Below are 16,744 nucleotides of genomic sequence, written 5' to 3'. Positions count from 1 at the left end.
AGAGCTCAGGAGATGCTTCACCACCGCCCCCGTTCTCTGCCGTCTGGATCCCTCCAGATCTTCTGTGGCAGAGGTGGACACAATTGATGTGGTTGCCAAGACAACCTTCGCTCAGTGAGGACAGAAGAATCAGAATCAGGTTTATTATCACTGGCGTGTGGCGTGAAATTTGTTCACTTAGCAGCAGCAGTTCAGTACAATACATAATATAGAAGAGGAAGAAAAAATAGAAAAAAGTATATAAATAAATCAATTACAGTCTATGTATATTGAATAGATTAAAAATTGTGCAAAAACCAGAAATAATACTGCATATATTAAAAAAAGTGAGGTTGTGTCCAAAGCTTCAATGTCCATTTAGGAATTGGACAGCAGAGGGGAAAAAGCTGTTCCTGAGTTGCTGAGTGTGTGCCCTCAGACTTTATACCTCCTACCTGATGGTAACAGTGAGAAAGGGGCATGGCCTGGGTGCTGGAGGTCCTTAATAATGGATGCTGCCTTTCAGAGACACTGCTCCCTGAAGATGACCTGGGTACTTCGTAGGCTAGTACCCAAGATGGAGCCGACCAAATTTACAACCCTCTGTAGCTTCTTTCAGTCCTGTGCAGTAGCCTCTCCATACCAGACAGTGATGCAGCCTGTCAGAATGCTCTCCACGGTACATCTATAGAAGCTTTTGAGTGTATTTGTTGACATACCATATCTCTACAAACTCCTAATGAAGTACAGTCACTGTCTTGCTTTCCTTATAACTCAATCAAAATGTTGAAACCAGTTTAGGTCCTCAGAGAACTTGACACCCAGGAACTTGAAACTGCTCACTCTCTCCACTTCTGATCCCACTATGAGGATTGGTATGTGATCCTTTGTTTACCCTTCCTGAGATCCACAATCAGCTCTTTTGCTTCCTGACGTTAAGTGCCACATTGTTGCTGTGACATCACTCCACTGGTTGGCATATCTTGATCCTGTATGCCCTCTTATCACCATCTGAGGTTCTACCAACAATGGTTGTATCATCAGCAAATTTATAGATGGTACTTGTGCTATGCCTAGCCACACAGTCATGGGTATGGAGAGAGTAGAGCAGTGGGCTAAGCACACACTCCTTAGGTGCACCAGTGTTGATCATCAGCGAGGAGGAGATGTTATCACTAATCCGCACAGATTGTGGTCTTCTGGTTAGGAAGTTGAGGATCCAATTGCAGAGGGAGGTACAGAGGCCCAGGTTCTGCAACTACTCAATCAGGATTGTGGGAATGATGGTAGTAAACACTGACCATAGTTGATGAACAGCATCCTGACATAGGAATTTGTGTTGTCCAGGTGGTCCAAGGCCGTGTGAAGAGCCAATGAGAATGCACTTGCTGTTGACCTATTGTGGCGGTAGGCAAATTGCAGTGGGTCCAGGTCCTTGCTGAGGCAGGAGTTAAGTTTAGTCATGACCAACCTCTCAACGTATTTTATCACTATAGCTGTGAGTGCTCCCCAGTGATAGTCATTAAGGCAGCTTACATTATTCTTCTTAGGCACTGGTATAATTGTTTAAAGACAGCCTAACATCGGCCTCTGAGACAGAGATCACAGGGTCACTGGGTGCAGCAGGGATCTTCACAGCTGTAGTTATATTCTCCTTTTCAAAGTGGGTGAGAAGACATAACGTGGCGCTGCCTTCTCATGAATGTTCAACTCTACGATGGGACATTGTGAGGCAGAGGGGCCTACAATTCATCTCCATCTTCTGGCAAGCCTTCTGCTTCCTCCTCCACACCGCAGTCTATCATCCACAGACCAAAGGTCGGTCAGAAATAGCCAATCAGCAAGTGGAGTTATATCTGGGTGTTTCAGCGACTCTGACCCTTCCACACGGAAGAGTATCTGCTCTGGGCCAAACTGCCCCACAGTCTACACACCTCTTCTGCCATGGGTACGTCACCCTTTGGTTGCTTCATGATGACCAGCCCCCATTGTTCTCTGCAGAGAGGCCAACAGTGCAGAGTTCTTCTGCCAGAGCCTTGATTTGCCTCTGCCACAGAGCTTGGAAGAGGGCTAAGAGGGTCATCCTAACTGCCAGTCATGCTTACTGCAGCCAGGCCAAGCCAGACCCCTCTGACCTGGGGACTGTGTCTGGCTGTCCACCTGAGATCTGCTCCTGTGTTCCAACTCTCACTCCCCAGTTCATTGGTCCCTTCACGACCACCCATCGCAATAATCCTGTCAGTTACCTTCTCCAGCTGCCATCGTTCTTCAGGGTGACACCCATCTTCCACATGTCCTGCTTCAAGTGCATTGTCCATGGACCACTCAACCCACTTGAACCCGCGCCTCCAGAATCCAGAACAGTGGAAGGTGGTGCAGTGTATACGATTTACCAGTTAATGGACTCACATTGTCGTGGATGGGGTGTGCAGTACCCGGTCGACCGGGAAGGATATGACCTGGAGGAGAGGTCTTGGGTGCTGTCCAGTTACATGTTGAGGAGTTCCACTGGACTCATTTGGATTATTATGGACTGTAAGGTGCTGGCCTTAAGAGGGGTGGGGAGAGTCCTATCAGGCCTGCACAGGCAAGCACCATGCAGTCTCCACCCAGCTAAAAGGAGTCACCTGCTGTTCGCTTCCCATTCATCACCTGCAGCCTATCTAAACCCAGCTCTCAGCCACAGTCCTCATTTCCCCATCAAACCAGCCAGCCTCAACCAATTGCTCCTAGCTTTCAGTTACAATATTGCCTGTGGAGTTTAGTAACTGTTCTCTCTTGTTTTGTGACCCCTCATGGCGAGATATTTTGCAGTTTATTGTTAATGTCACTGTTCATCGTTGAATCATCTTTGCTTTTGGGCCAAGCCTCCTCTACACCTTCTGACAACCCCATTGTCCAGGCCATACTCTGTTCTTAATTGCTGCCATCAGGAAGAAGGTACTGGAGCCCCGGTGACCTGCACCACCAGGTAAAGGAACAGTTATTACACCTCTGCCATCAGGCTCCTGAACCACTTCACTCGCACCATCACTGAACAGGTTCTACAATAATGTAAAACCAATTTGGAGACAATTGATAACTGAATAGTTTCTTGAAAAGTCAGCAGCTCACATTAATTTATTACAACTATTGTGCGACACACAATGAAACAAGATATTGCCTCGTTTTTGACCTTATTTTTCAACTTGTGGAGCATTAACAAGCTCAATTGTCATAATTTTCTTTGATAGAGACATTGTTTGAAAATTGGCACTTGTATAAAAATAGAATTGGTGGCATATTGGTATGCATTACTAACAAATAAGAGATTGACATTATCTATGTTGATTTCAATAGCATCAGTCAAATCAACAAAACTCTTTCATATAGTTTTTACCATTGTTGGAAGACGAGCTTCTCAGGTGTTCACTTTCTGAAGACGGGCAATGTTAATTTCATTATAATTTGCTACAATTTATGAAGATCTAGCCAATGAGGTTACCTGAGTGATGGAGTGTAACGACTGTCATGCACAAGCACACTTTGGTCGGGCGCTTTCCAGGTGACAGTGGGTTTTGGTCTTCCACAGACTTTACAGCGCAAAATGATTGTCTCTCCAATAGCACATGTCAAGTCAGCCAAGGGGATCAGAAATTCAGGTGCCACTGTATAAAAAGAAAATACTGAAGCCAGTGAAAATAAGATCAATACTATACAGTGTGCAAAGCATTCAACATCATCTTTAATTATCTGAATTACAATATCACAACTTCAACACCATGAATATTTAAGGATTAACATACCTTCATGAATAAAATTTGGATTTAGCAACTGCAGCAAAAAAAAAAGAAAAATTTGTTGTCAGTATAAAGAGTATATTTGATGAGTTGCAACTCAAATTAAATAAATCGGTTTTTGGTATGATAAACTTATTTGAACCGGGTAACTATAAAGCTTAAAAAAGTGATTTGAACAAGGTACAATTTGAAATTATCTTAACAAATACTAGTTTGTTAAAACTAGAATTAGACTAGTTCAAACACTAGAATCCGGTGTAAGAAGTGCGTCTCAACTTGACTCATCACTGAACTGAGTGACCCACCAAAAAGCATCTGCTTTTAACTGACTGGATTTCAAATGAACTTTGACATCCAACAAAATGATCAGAGCCCATTGTGTGGAATCTGTAATAAGGCTTGAAGAGATCACAACTGCCCTCAGCAGAAGTTCAGTACCCTTTCATCTCTTATGGGATTATGAATTGATGTGATTGTATGAAAGATTATTTATATATAGTGTGTATTATCTTTACCAGCTGTGTTCTCTATTTTCATTTCTCCTACTCCTTCTTAAATGTTCCTCGAAATGTTCCATCACACAATGTAGGTTTTTTCCATTTTCTTACCATTATAAATCTGTGGACTTCAGATCAGCAGAACATCCACAGCCATACTCAGCCATGGCAACTGTTGTCAAATTGCCAACTTACCAAAAGTGAGCTCCACCTGTCATGATACATCACAAATGAGGGATACACCCCTCAACTTGAGGATGCAACAGATCCTTGGTAGAAACTATGAGGACATGAGGTCTCATAAAAGCCTCTCAGATGCAGGGGAGGCTTTACAAAGTTCAATTGTTTTAAATGACGTCCTCTGGAAGAATAATGCCTCATCAAAGCATTGCACATTTTTTTTTAACTTTTCCCATTACCTTACTAAGATGTGAATTTGATAGCAGTCAAATGTCTGGCTTAGTTCTTTTCGTAGAGCATAGAAATCTACAGCACATTACAGGCCCTTTGGCCCACAATGTTGTGCCGACCGTGCAACCTACTCTAGAGACTGTCTGGAATTCCCTACTGCATAGCCCTCTGTGTTTCTAAGCTCCATGCACTTCTCTAAGAGTCTTTTAAAATATCCTATTGTATCCACCTCCACCATCACCTCCGGCAGCGCATTGCACATACCCACCACTCTCTGTGTAAGAAACTTACCCCTGACATTCCCTCTGTATGTACTTCCAAGCATCTTAAAACTATGTCCCCTAGTGTTAGTCATTTCAACCCTGGGGAAATGCCCCTGGCTATCCACATGATCAATGCCTCTCATCATCTTATACACCTCTATCAGGTCACCTCTCATCCTCTGTCGCTCCAAGGAGAAAAAGCCGAGTTCACTCAATCTATTCTCATAAGGCACGCTCCCCAATCCAAGCAACATCCGTGTAGATCTCCTCTGCACTCCCTCTATAGTATCCACATCCTTTCTGTAGTGAGGTGACCAGAATTGAACATGATACTGCAAATGGGGTCTAACTCAGGCCTTATATAGCTTCAACATTACCTCACAGCTCTTAAACTCAATCCCACAGTTGATGAATGCCATCATACCAGAAGTCTTCTTAACAATGCTGCCAACCTGCACAGCAGCTTTGAGTGTCATATGGACAAAGACCCCAAGATCTATCTGACCCTCCACACTACCCAAGAGTCTTACCATTAATGTTAAATTGTGTTCAAAATTGACCTGTCGAAATGAACCACTTCACACATATCTGTGTTGAACTCCATCTGCCACTTCTCAGCCCAGTTTTGCATCCTATCTATTTCCCGCTGTAATCTCTGACAACCCTCCAGACTCTCCACAATACCCCCAACTTTTTGTTGCATCAGTGGGACCTTCTGGGAGTTGTAGTCATGTGGCCTCACCTCATCGCTAGCTCCCTGCAAAAACACTTTTCCTCAGCCACCACAGACATGGCCAAAAGCAGACTCACTGAAGCGTCGAAGGGGAACCACGCCCATCCTTGTGGACGCCGAGGCTGGCGACCACCGACAGCAGCAACTCACTGAACTCCGCCATGGCGATGGAGCGGAAGAGGAGGGGCTGCGTACTATCCACTTTTTCTTAGCAATCAGCAATAATAAATATTAATTCAATTTTTACATTTTCTGCAGAGTTACAAAGTACTTGGTGAGTAAATACTTCTCACCAAGTACTTTGGATTCTGACAGTGCTTTTGGGAGAAAGGTGTTATTTTTCAAACAAAAATATGGACTGAAAATGAAATTTGGAATTGTAAATAGTCAAAGTGCAAGTTTTGAAATGTCAATATTGAGGAAGTTAGTTGTCGGATTCAAGAGACATAGACAATCTAGGTGGGCACACAAAGGATAAAATGTGGTGCATTAAAAATGTGAGCTGATAAATTTTGATTGAATAAGAAGTGGCAATACAGTTAAATGATGTAATGGGAGCTTAAAATGCCCCTTTCACAAAATACTTTTTCTTCTTAGACAATTCGTCTCCCTTGAGGTTGACTCGCTTTCTCTCAGGATTTAGAGTTTAGATGTAACTGATAGTACCTATCTAGGAAAACAGGCTCTTTACCATTAGGACAGGGATGCTAATGGACAGTTTGCATATTAGTGCAATCCTTCTGCCCTGCTGGGGCTTCTGTGCATTCCCAATGTTCCCAACACCATCCTGAATGCTCCACAGTGGGAATACTGAGCCCACTCTTGAATCTTTTCTTCCTTCTGCTCTTGTTAATCTCCTCCCAAGACAGAAGTATGGTGTTGGACATGCAAGCAACATGATTTAACCCTCAGTGTGATCACTGGGGCCTCAATGCTGGGTCTATTGGTCTGGCAGATGGCACAGCCATTGCTTTGCTTATCATATCAGTAAATTTGGAGGATTTTGCAGCGTTGGTGGGACCTTGCCAGCTGACACTGCCATCACTCACCTAGACTTGTCTAATCCAGAAATTTCTCCAACCATAAAGACAAAGAAAGCAGGTCATTGAAAAGGCCATCAACTGCAGGTTCCCCTCTAAGCTGTATACAGTATCGATTCTAAGTTAGGAACTGTCTGCTGAGCAGTATTGTAGGACACCTTCACCAGAATGTGGCTCACTGTCACCTTCTCAAGTTCAATTAAGAATAAAAATTCTGGCATTGTCAAGCCATGACTGCATTATAAGATTTTTCTTTTAAACCACCAAGCTAAGACATGAAATAATGTTTTAAATCACTGAAGTTGATTAGTTCCTGACAAGATTTTATTTATGCAGAAAGATGCTCCTCCAAGAGGACCATAACCTTGTCATTGGGTTTGAAGGCATGTCTCAGTGACTTGGGAGAGCTATGTTGGCTGGAGTCAGGTCCCTTTGCTTCAGCTCTTGGTAGGATCACCCAGACCAAATAGGCCAAAGGGTAGACATCAGACTAAGAGTGGTCCACCAGTCCGGGTGTTCAGCTCTGGGCTAACAACCCTGACTAGTAAAACAAAATTGTTACAGAAACAGCAATGAAGAATCAGCTATGTTACGGTGTGATGGTATTCTTGAGTCTTGCAAAACTGACAGTAGGGAAAACCGATGATGAGGGAAGCCTTGAATGTCGCCATAGATGGAGGACCTTCATTGCTACCCTAAATGCCGGTGGTGTAATGGACAGTAAGTAAGAAACATACCATTCTCTTCAAATTTGTCCCCAGAAGTTACAACCAATTAAGCATCAGTATTTCAGTGTGATGTTCTCGGACATAACCCCAGCTTGGAAAGGCAATATTTTTCAGACTTAATTATTGTTGAAAATATTTTCCAGAGGTAAAATCAGTAATACTCACTGGAGAGCAAATTCATGTTAAAATGAATATGAATTTTTGGAGCAAACGTGAGGAAATCTGCAGATGCTGGAAATTCAAACAACACACACAAAATGCTGGTGGAACACAGCAGGCCAGGCAGCATCTATAGCGAGAAGCACTGTTGATGTTTCGGGCCAAGACCCTTCGTCAGGACTAACCGAAAGGAAAGATAGTAAGAGATTTGAAAGTAGTGGGGGGAGGGGGAAATGTGAAATTCACAGTACTTTCAAATCTCTTACTATCTTTCCTTTCAGTTAGTCCTGATGAAGGGTCTCGGCCCGAAACGTCGAAAGTGCTTCTCCTTATAGATGCTGCCTGGCCTGCTGTGTTCCACCAGCATTTTGTATGAATTTTTGGAAATTTGTTATTATTTTTAATAATATGATATGTATGGTTAATCTGTAGACATGAACATTATAAGTCATTGGAGTGAAATGAAAGACAGATGGATTCAAGACCAGCTTCACCACTTGGCTCCACTTAAATCATCTTGAAAATGAGAGTCTTCAGCTTGTTTTAATTCGAGCAACTGGACCTTGCATAGGTATTGAAACTTAATGTTGTAAATACGCTGGAGCTCAAATATGGAATGAATTTTAGAAAACTTGTCCAGAAGTTGTCACAAACAAGTTTGGTAGCAATTTAAAAAGTTTTAGAGTAGATAACTGAATTATTCTAATAATTCCATAGAGCTTTTTGCAACCGTAGAATAGTTTTATCTCTGATGATGAACTCGAAAATGGAAGGGGAAAGTTGTTTCAGAAAGAAAATGTCTGACACACATAACACAGAGGACACAGCAGAATGTAGGAAATACAGGACTAGGATCAGTGTGGATAAAAAATGAAGAGGTATTTTCAGTTACCATCAGTCGACCACTTGCAATACCAGAGGAAACAACACACTGGACTGCTGCTACACCACCATCAGGAATGCCTACAGTGCTATTCCACACCCTCACTTCGGGAAGTCTGACTGTACCTGGCTGTACTTCTACTCCCTGAGTATAGGCAGAGACGGAAGACTACAGCACCAGTAGTGAGGACCAAGAAGATATGGACAAGGGAAGCACAGGAGTACCTACAGGACTGCTTTGAATTGGTGGACTGGACTGTATTCAGGGATTCATCTTCAAACCTGGATGAGTATGCTGCAGACTTACTGTACATTTCCAAACCAAAAGCCGTGGATGAACCAGGAGGTACATTGTCTGCTGAAGGCTAGATCTGTGGCATTTAAGTCTGGTGACCCAGGCCTGTACCAGAAAACCAGATATGATTTGTGGAGGGCTATTTCAAGGGCAAAGAGACAATTTCAAACGAAGTTGGAGGCGACATCAGATGCACGATGACTCTGGCAGGGTGTGCAAGACATTACTTTCTACAAAGCAAAACCCAATAGCACGAGTGACAGAGATGCTTCACTACCAGATGAACTCAACGCCTTCTATGCCTGCTTTGAAAGGGAGAACACAACCACAGCTGTGAAGGTTCCTGCTGCACCTGATAACTCTGTGATCTCTGTCTCAGAGGTCGATGTTAGGCTGTCTTTAAAGAGAGTGAACCCTCGGAAGATGGAAGGTCATAATGGAATACCTGGTAAGGTTCTGAAAACCTGTGCCAGCCAACTGGTGGGAGTATTCAAAGGCATTTTCAACCTCTCACTGCTACGGGCAGAAGTTCCCACTTGCTTCAAAAAGGCAACAATTATACCAATGCCGAAGAAAAATAATGTGAGCTGCCTTAATGACTATCACCTGGTAGCACTCACATCGACAGTGATGGAATGCTTTGAGAGGTTGGTCATGACTAGACTGAACTCCTGCCTCAGCAAGGACCTGGATCCATTTCAATTTGCCTATTACCACAATGGGTCAATGGTAGATGCAATCAGAATGGCTCTCCACATGGCTTTAGACCACCTGGACAACACAAACACCTATATCAGGATGCTGTTCATTGACTATAGCTCAGCATTCAATACCATCATTCTCACAATCCTGATTGAGAATTTGCAGAACCTGGGCCTCTGTACCTCCCTCGACTTCCTAACTGGAAGACCATAATCTGTGTGGTTTGGTGATAACACATCCTCTTTGCTGACGATCAACACTGGTGCACCTCAGGGGTGTGTGGTTAGCCCACTGCTCTACACTCTATATAACCATGACTGTGTTGCTAGGCATAGCTCAAATACCATCTATAAATTTGCTGACAATACAACCATTGTTGGTAGAATCTCAGGTGGTGATGAGAGTGCGTACAGGAGTGAGATAAGCCAACTAGTGGAGTGGTGCCGCAGCAGCAACCTGGCACTCAACATCAGTAAGATGAAAGAGCTGATTGTGGACTTCAGGAAGGGTAAGACGAAGGAACACATACCAATCCTCATTGAGGGATCAGAAGTGGAGAGAATGAGCAGTTTCAAGTTCTTCGGTGTCAAGATCTTTGAGGATCTAACCTGGTCCCAAAATATTGATGTAGTTATAAAGAAGGCAAGACAGTGGTTATACTTCATTAGGATTTTGAAGAGAGTTGGCATGTCAACAAATACACTCAAAAATTTCTATAGATGTTCCATGGAGAGCATTCTGACAGGCTGCATCACTGTTTGGTATGGAGGGAGGGGTGGAGGGCTACTGCACAGGACTGAAAGAAGCTGCAGAGATTTGTAAATCTAGTCAGCTCCATCCTGGGTACTAGCCTACAAAATGCCCAGGACATCTTCAGGGAGCAGTGTCTCAGAAAGGCAGCGTCCATTATTAAGGACCTCCAGCACCCAGGGCATGCCCTTTTCTCACTGTTACCATCAGGTAGGAGGTACAGATGCCTGAAGGCACACACTCAGCGATTCAGGAACAGCTTCTTCCCCTTGTCCATCCGATTCCTAAATGGAAATTGAACCCTTGGACATTGCCTCACTTCTTAAAACATATATAGTATTTCTGTTTTTTGCACTTTTTTAATCTATTCAATATATGTGTACTGTAATTGATTGACTTATTTATTATTATTATTTTTTTCCTCTTTTATATTATCTATTGTATTGAAGTGCTGCTGCTAAGTTAACAAATTTCATGTCACATGCCAGTGAAAATAAACCTGATTCTGATTTTGATTCAATGGTTTGAAGGAGGATGTTCCTATGGATTCAGTAATGATATGGCTGGGACATCTTTAAAAACTTATGACTTGGAAATAATGAATCATGATAAGGGACAAAGTTTTCAATGATGGTGGAGATATGTAATATTTCGTACAATAGGTATGCTGTCTTGATGGCTGAAATGTGCAGCTTGAAAATTTCACCACATAGTTCAGGCAACATGAGTTGGAGGACTAAGAGCAAGGTTAGAGAGCTTTTGGCCCTAATTAATTAATATAGTTTTGTTCTACAAACATTTAAAGGGAACTCCTACCGTTTTTGTAAGCAGGCTGTCGGCTCAAAACTATGGTAGATGTGAATCAAAGCAAAGCAATAGAGAATTCATTGGCACACATGGGAAACTAATTCCGCATGAATGAATAATGTGACCAACTGGCTGAATATAAAAAAGAAAAAAGAAACTATGAGTTATCCTGGAGGTAATTGAATTAGACACCAAGAGCTGCGATGCAGTTGTGCATAGTATTATGCTATTCCAATGAGACAAAATAGAAATAAAATTGCTTTAATGAAATATCTCATCACATCCTCAGTGTTTTCCAAAGTATTTTGCACCAATGGATTTTGTTTGAACAAAAGGTTCTATTATTTTAAGAATTCTGGCTGACAATCTATGCCAACAATTGGGGGAAGGATTAAACATAGAATCAACCAAAGAGGCCATTCAGTCCTTTGTCCCCTTGCAGGTTAAAAAGAAAACTGTCCAACCTCACTCCACCTTCCGGAACTTGATCTGTAGAATTGTAGTCTAGAGCTTTTCCGTTACACATGCAGACAATTTCCAAGTGTGTTGAGAGATTTCTGCCTTCTTTTATGCAGTGATTTTACCCAACTGCCCTCTGGGTGGAATTTGTTTTCCTCAACTCCCCTAATCCTTTTATCAATTCCTTTATACCTCTGCTCTGTGGTGCTCAACCCTTTGCAAGGTCGTTCCTACTCATTCTCAGGAAATTGCTGCTAGTTGATCATGTGGATAGCCAGCAGCTTTATCCCAGGGCTGAAATGGGTAACACAAGGGGACATAGTGTTAAGGTGCTTGGAAGCAGGTACAGAGGGGATGTCAGGGGTAAGTTCTTCACACAGTGAGTGGTGAGTGCGTGGAATTCATTGCCAGCGATGGTAGTGGAGGTGGATACAATAGGCTCTTTTAAGAGACTCTTAGATAGGTACATGGAGCTTAGAAAAATAGAGGGCTATGGGTAAAGGAAATTCTAGGCAGTTTCTAGAGGTTACATGGTCAGCACAACATTGTGGGCCGAAGGGCCTGTAATGTGCTGTACATTTGTATATTCTATGTGGTTCTATATACAAGTTAAGTATCCTTTATCTGAACATGCAGAAATCTTTGGAATCTGAAATATTTTTGAGTGCTGACATGACGTCATTAATGGAAAATTCCACAAGATACTGAGAAGGTTCCCAGGCAATGCTCAGGTCTCTGCATTAGATAGTTCTGAGAAGTGACCTCACATGAACAGAAGGGAATGAAAAACAGAAAAACACTGCATAAAGGGAAAATGAAGATCTGAATCGTGTGTTGAAAAAGTGGATTTTTCAGCATCGTAGTGAACATATGCCACATTGGCATGCTGAACATGAAGGCAAAGATATATCACATGATAAACTGAAAATTGAAGATAATTGAGAATATTCAGCAGGTTGGTTGCAGAAATTTACGAGGAGGCACTGCATTAATTTTTTATATATTTGTGATAATTCATCTTCTGATCACAAAGCAGCAGAGAAATTCATTGATGAGTTTGTCAAGATAGTTGCTGATGAAAATCTAACACCAGAACAAGTCTACAATGCTTTGTTTTTATACCTTACATAAAACCTTAAAAAAGTTAAAGTACAAATACAGTGTACTGTAATCTTTTAATCAAAACATAGCATTGTAGGTGGAAACTCGAAGCCTGTCGTTGTCTGTTGTTTAACAGCTGATTCAGGTATTCTCTGATACCATGCTGCTTTTGTTACTCTGCACATATTATATTCTCAATATATTAATGGTATGTAAGAATTGTTATTGTTAACTACATGTGTGATGAACAAGTGCATGACAAAGACCGCTAACCAGTAGCAATAAGTTCAGAGTTGGGAATGACGACAATCCCAAGCTATTTCATTATTTAATCCAAAAGCTGAAACACTTTTGGCCGCAAGCATTTCAGGTAAGGGGTACTAAGTCTGTACCTCATTTGTCTCCATTGCTCCCTCTTGTGTCAAGGTAGAAAAACACAGCCTATCAAGCAACACACACGTTAGAAGGAATGGGCAACATCTTTGGAAAAGGAACATAAAATGCTGGTGGAACACAGCAGGCCAGGCAGCATCTATAAGGAGAAGCACTGCCGATGTTTCAGGCCGAGACCCTTCGTCCTGATGAAGGGTCTCGGCCTGAAACGTCGACAGTGCTTCTCCTTATAGATGCTGCCTGGCCTGCTGTGTTCCACCAGCATTTTGTGTGTGTTGTTTGAATTTCCAGCATCTGCAGATTTCCTCATGTTTGCTCTTTGGAAAAGAGTACAGTCAACATTTTAGGTCGCCACCGTTCAGCAGGACTGGAGAAAAAAAAAGATGAGCAGTATATTTAAAAGGTACTCATCATCTTGTTTTCTCCAGTCCTGCTGAAGGGTTTTGGCTCGAAACATCAACTGTACTCTTTTCCATCGATGCTGCCTGGCTTGCTGAGTTCCTCCAGCATTTTGTGTGTGTGATGCACCATCAATAACTCTCTGAGACGGGAGGCGAGATATCGGCTTTTATTGACTGGAAGAAAGAACAAGCAGTAGCTGACCACCTTTCTACATCCTGGAGACTGAGGGCCGGGCTCAGGCCTCAATCGCCTTTATACCGGGGTCTGTGGGAGGAGCCACAGGAGCAGTCAGCAGAGGGGCGTGTCCAGACAGGTATATGTAGTTCACCACAGTGTGTTGCTTGGACTTCCAGCATCTGAAGATTTTCTCTTGTTTGTGACAGCCTATCCAATCTTTCCTCGGTTAAAATCTTCAGGAAAAAAATTATACCTTTTCTCCACTCCTCCTCTACAACAATCACATCTTTCAAGTAAAATTGGGACTAGAAAGATATATAGTGCCCTTAATCAATCTTGTATGGAATTCAAGTAAAACGTCTCGACAGCTGGAAACAAACTGCTGGAAGATCTTGGCGGGTCAAACAACATCTGTGGCAGGAAATAGATAGTCAATGTTTGGGGTCGAGATCCTTCATCTGGACCAGTTCCTCCAGCTTTTGTTTTTGTTCCAGATTCCTGCATCCGTGGTCTCTTGTCCCCACTGTTCATTTCTATGCCTTAGGTAATTCAGAAAGTGATGCCTTATTTCCTTTTAACCAGGCCCGCTATGTTTGGGATTTGTGCATATACATGTTTCCTAACTTTTCTCAAAACTCTCGCATTTATCATATGCTTTAAATATGCCTATTGGCATTGTAACATGTTTTAGGCGTCTTTGCCAAGTGATTTGGCAGAAAAAACTGTTTTGCAGCACGTGTTTCACACAGTTCCTTCAGATACTCAGCAGTGAAATCTGATCTGCTTAAAGAAATGCTTCCACTGGGAAGGCTTTGTCCTATTTTTTCCAGAGTATCTTAGCCTACAACAGAGTCAGACAATCTAGCTTTTCTGTGATTATGAGCTACTTCTGGGATTGCAAATAGAACCCACATTCACTGACATTATCCAAGTAATACTGGGATCCATTTTGAAATTGGCCTGCCTTCTCTTTAAGCTGTCTTTAGTTTGCATTTGTCGTTGAAGGAAGAGATACGCCAGAAGCAGAGATAAGAGATGTGAAATTTTAAATTCTATCTTTGTTAAAATATGATCATTCTTGCACTAGGAATAGAACTATTTGTTCTCTTGAAGAATCTTTGACCTGAGATGTTAAGTCTGTTTCTCTTTCTACAGATGCTGCCTGAGTATTTCGAGCAACTTGTGTTTTCATTTCAGTACTGATGGTCATACATATTTCCAAGATTCTATGTATTAAATAATTTCAATTTTCACACTAAGGACTTTTCACACATTAAATCAAATTGAAATCTTGCAGATGCAGTTAAATAACACTTACTACATTACTAATAGTTTCCATTAATCATGCTGAAATACCAAATATAGACTGATGCAAAGTTAACTATTTGTCTTGTTTTCTTCAAGATAATACAAGAACGATTAACACAATCTACAATAAAGGGGAGTAAAAAATTATTGTGCTACTTTTCATTATGCAGTCTTCTAAAGACTGCTCTTTGACTAATGAAAGGGAAGGCAAGGACATCCATCCCCTCCATATTTGTGATTCAGATGGTGGTGGGGTGGAGATACATCTCTACCAAAGGTGGTGCAGGGTGCTCCTTCCCTCCGATAACCTGCTGGTCATCCTTGGGCAAAGTGTAGCACCTGCTTTGACCCAGATTAGAGTCATGTGAAGCCATGGGATGATCATATGTGCAGCTGGTGCATATCACAAGTCCTGGTTATGCAACCACTGATGCCAGGCGGACAATCTCTGAAGAGTATCACCCATCTTGTAAACACACTGCCTAGCAGAAAGCAATGGCAAACCACTTCCGTAGAAAAATTTGCTGAGAACGATCATGGTCAAAGAAAGACCATGATTGCCCACACCGTACACAAGGCACGTGATGATGTTGATGATAAGCATCAGATGTTCGAAGAATTTGTCTAGTGGTGAATGACTTTCTTGAAGGTGATGGAAACCCAGTAATTAACCTTTGCTCCCTACTTCTCCGAAAAGGCCAAGTACCTCATCTAGTTTAATTTCTTACCTAGAAGTCTGGTTGAAATCAATTGTGCATCTTTGAAGATTTTACATTTATTTATATCACACTCAAATAATCCTATAAGCAAAAAAATGAAAGTCAATAATGCAAATCTCCATTTTATAGAAGTAAAAGAAAATTGTGGCTTGATTATCATTGGTCTTTGATCATCAATATTTTGTGGGTGGCCATAGTATAGTGGTTAGCACAATGCTTCACAGTACAGGTGATCTGGGTTCAATTGCCATTGCTGCCCGTAAGGAATTTGTATGTTCTCCCCAAGATTGCGTGGGTTCCCTCCGGGTGCTCCGGTTTCCTCCCACAGTCCAAAGATGTACTAGTTAGTAGGTTAATTGGTCATTGTAAATTGTCCCGTGATTAGGCAAGGATTAAATCTGGGGATTGCTGAACAGAACGCCTTGAAGGCCAGAAGGGCCTTGCTGTAAAATCTCAGTTAAATTAAAAAAAATAGAAGATTAAAAAGCACAAGCAAAATAGTTGTTACTACCTCCATGCTAGTTTTAGGATCAAGATCATCACATTCGGATTCCTCAGAACTGTTAGACTCCTTTTGTGCAGCATGAGGAAAGAAAGAACAAAACCAATATTAGAAGAGAGGTTAGTAAAATTGCATGTTTGTAAACAGTTCTACTTTAAAACCAAATCCAGTGCAGGAGTGAGTAAAACCACAAACCACATGCCACACACACACACACAGAGTCTTATTTCCACATTACAACATGTCTAATCAAGAAATGTAACAAATCAGAAAGTTTCACACTTGCTCAACATCTGGAATGTATATTTAGGAAAATTAATGAAGACACAGCACAATACACTCATCCCTATATGATATCCAACTAGTTGTTGGGTTCCATCATTTCCAATAATTTGTATATACTGATCACTGACATGTCATTACACAAAATTGTAAAGTAGAAACAAAGACCCTTGAAAATGGCCACTTAAGAACTGTAGCACATGAAATCAGTTAGGAGGTTACACATATGGGAATGGGGACCGCAGTCATAGAAAAGTACAGCATCAAAACAGACCCTTTGGCCCATCTAGTCCATGTCAAAGCCATTTTAGCTGCCTACTCCCATCCACCTGCACCGGGACCATAGCCCTCCATATCTTTACCATCCATGTACCTA

The 16,744-nt window shown here is 41.8% G+C and overlaps 1 protein-coding gene across 1 annotated transcript in view; it reads right to left on the bottom strand.

Annotated features, from left to right (window-relative positions):
* Positions 1 to 16,744, bottom strand: part of kalrna (kalirin RhoGEF kinase a) — a 705,069-nt gene that overhangs the window by 42,082 nt on the left and 646,243 nt on the right. The window contains exons 51-53 of the mRNA XM_059966562.1: positions 16,096 to 16,155; positions 3,765 to 3,792; positions 3,464 to 3,626 (exon numbers count right to left, since the gene is read on the bottom strand). Of these exons, the coding sequence (XP_059822545.1) occupies positions 3,464 to 3,626; positions 3,765 to 3,792; positions 16,096 to 16,155 (251 nt within the window). The remainder of the gene's footprint in view (positions 1 to 3,463; positions 3,627 to 3,764; positions 3,793 to 16,095; positions 16,156 to 16,744) is intronic.

Source organism: Hypanus sabinus, chromosome 4 (assembly GCF_030144855.1).
Source record: "Hypanus sabinus isolate sHypSab1 chromosome 4, sHypSab1.hap1, whole genome shotgun sequence".
Classification (NCBI taxonomy): Eukaryota; Metazoa; Chordata; class Chondrichthyes; order Myliobatiformes; family Dasyatidae; genus Hypanus; species Hypanus sabinus.
The sequence above is the reverse complement of the archived record's forward strand: the minus strand, read 5'-3'. Positions and strand labels throughout refer to the sequence as shown.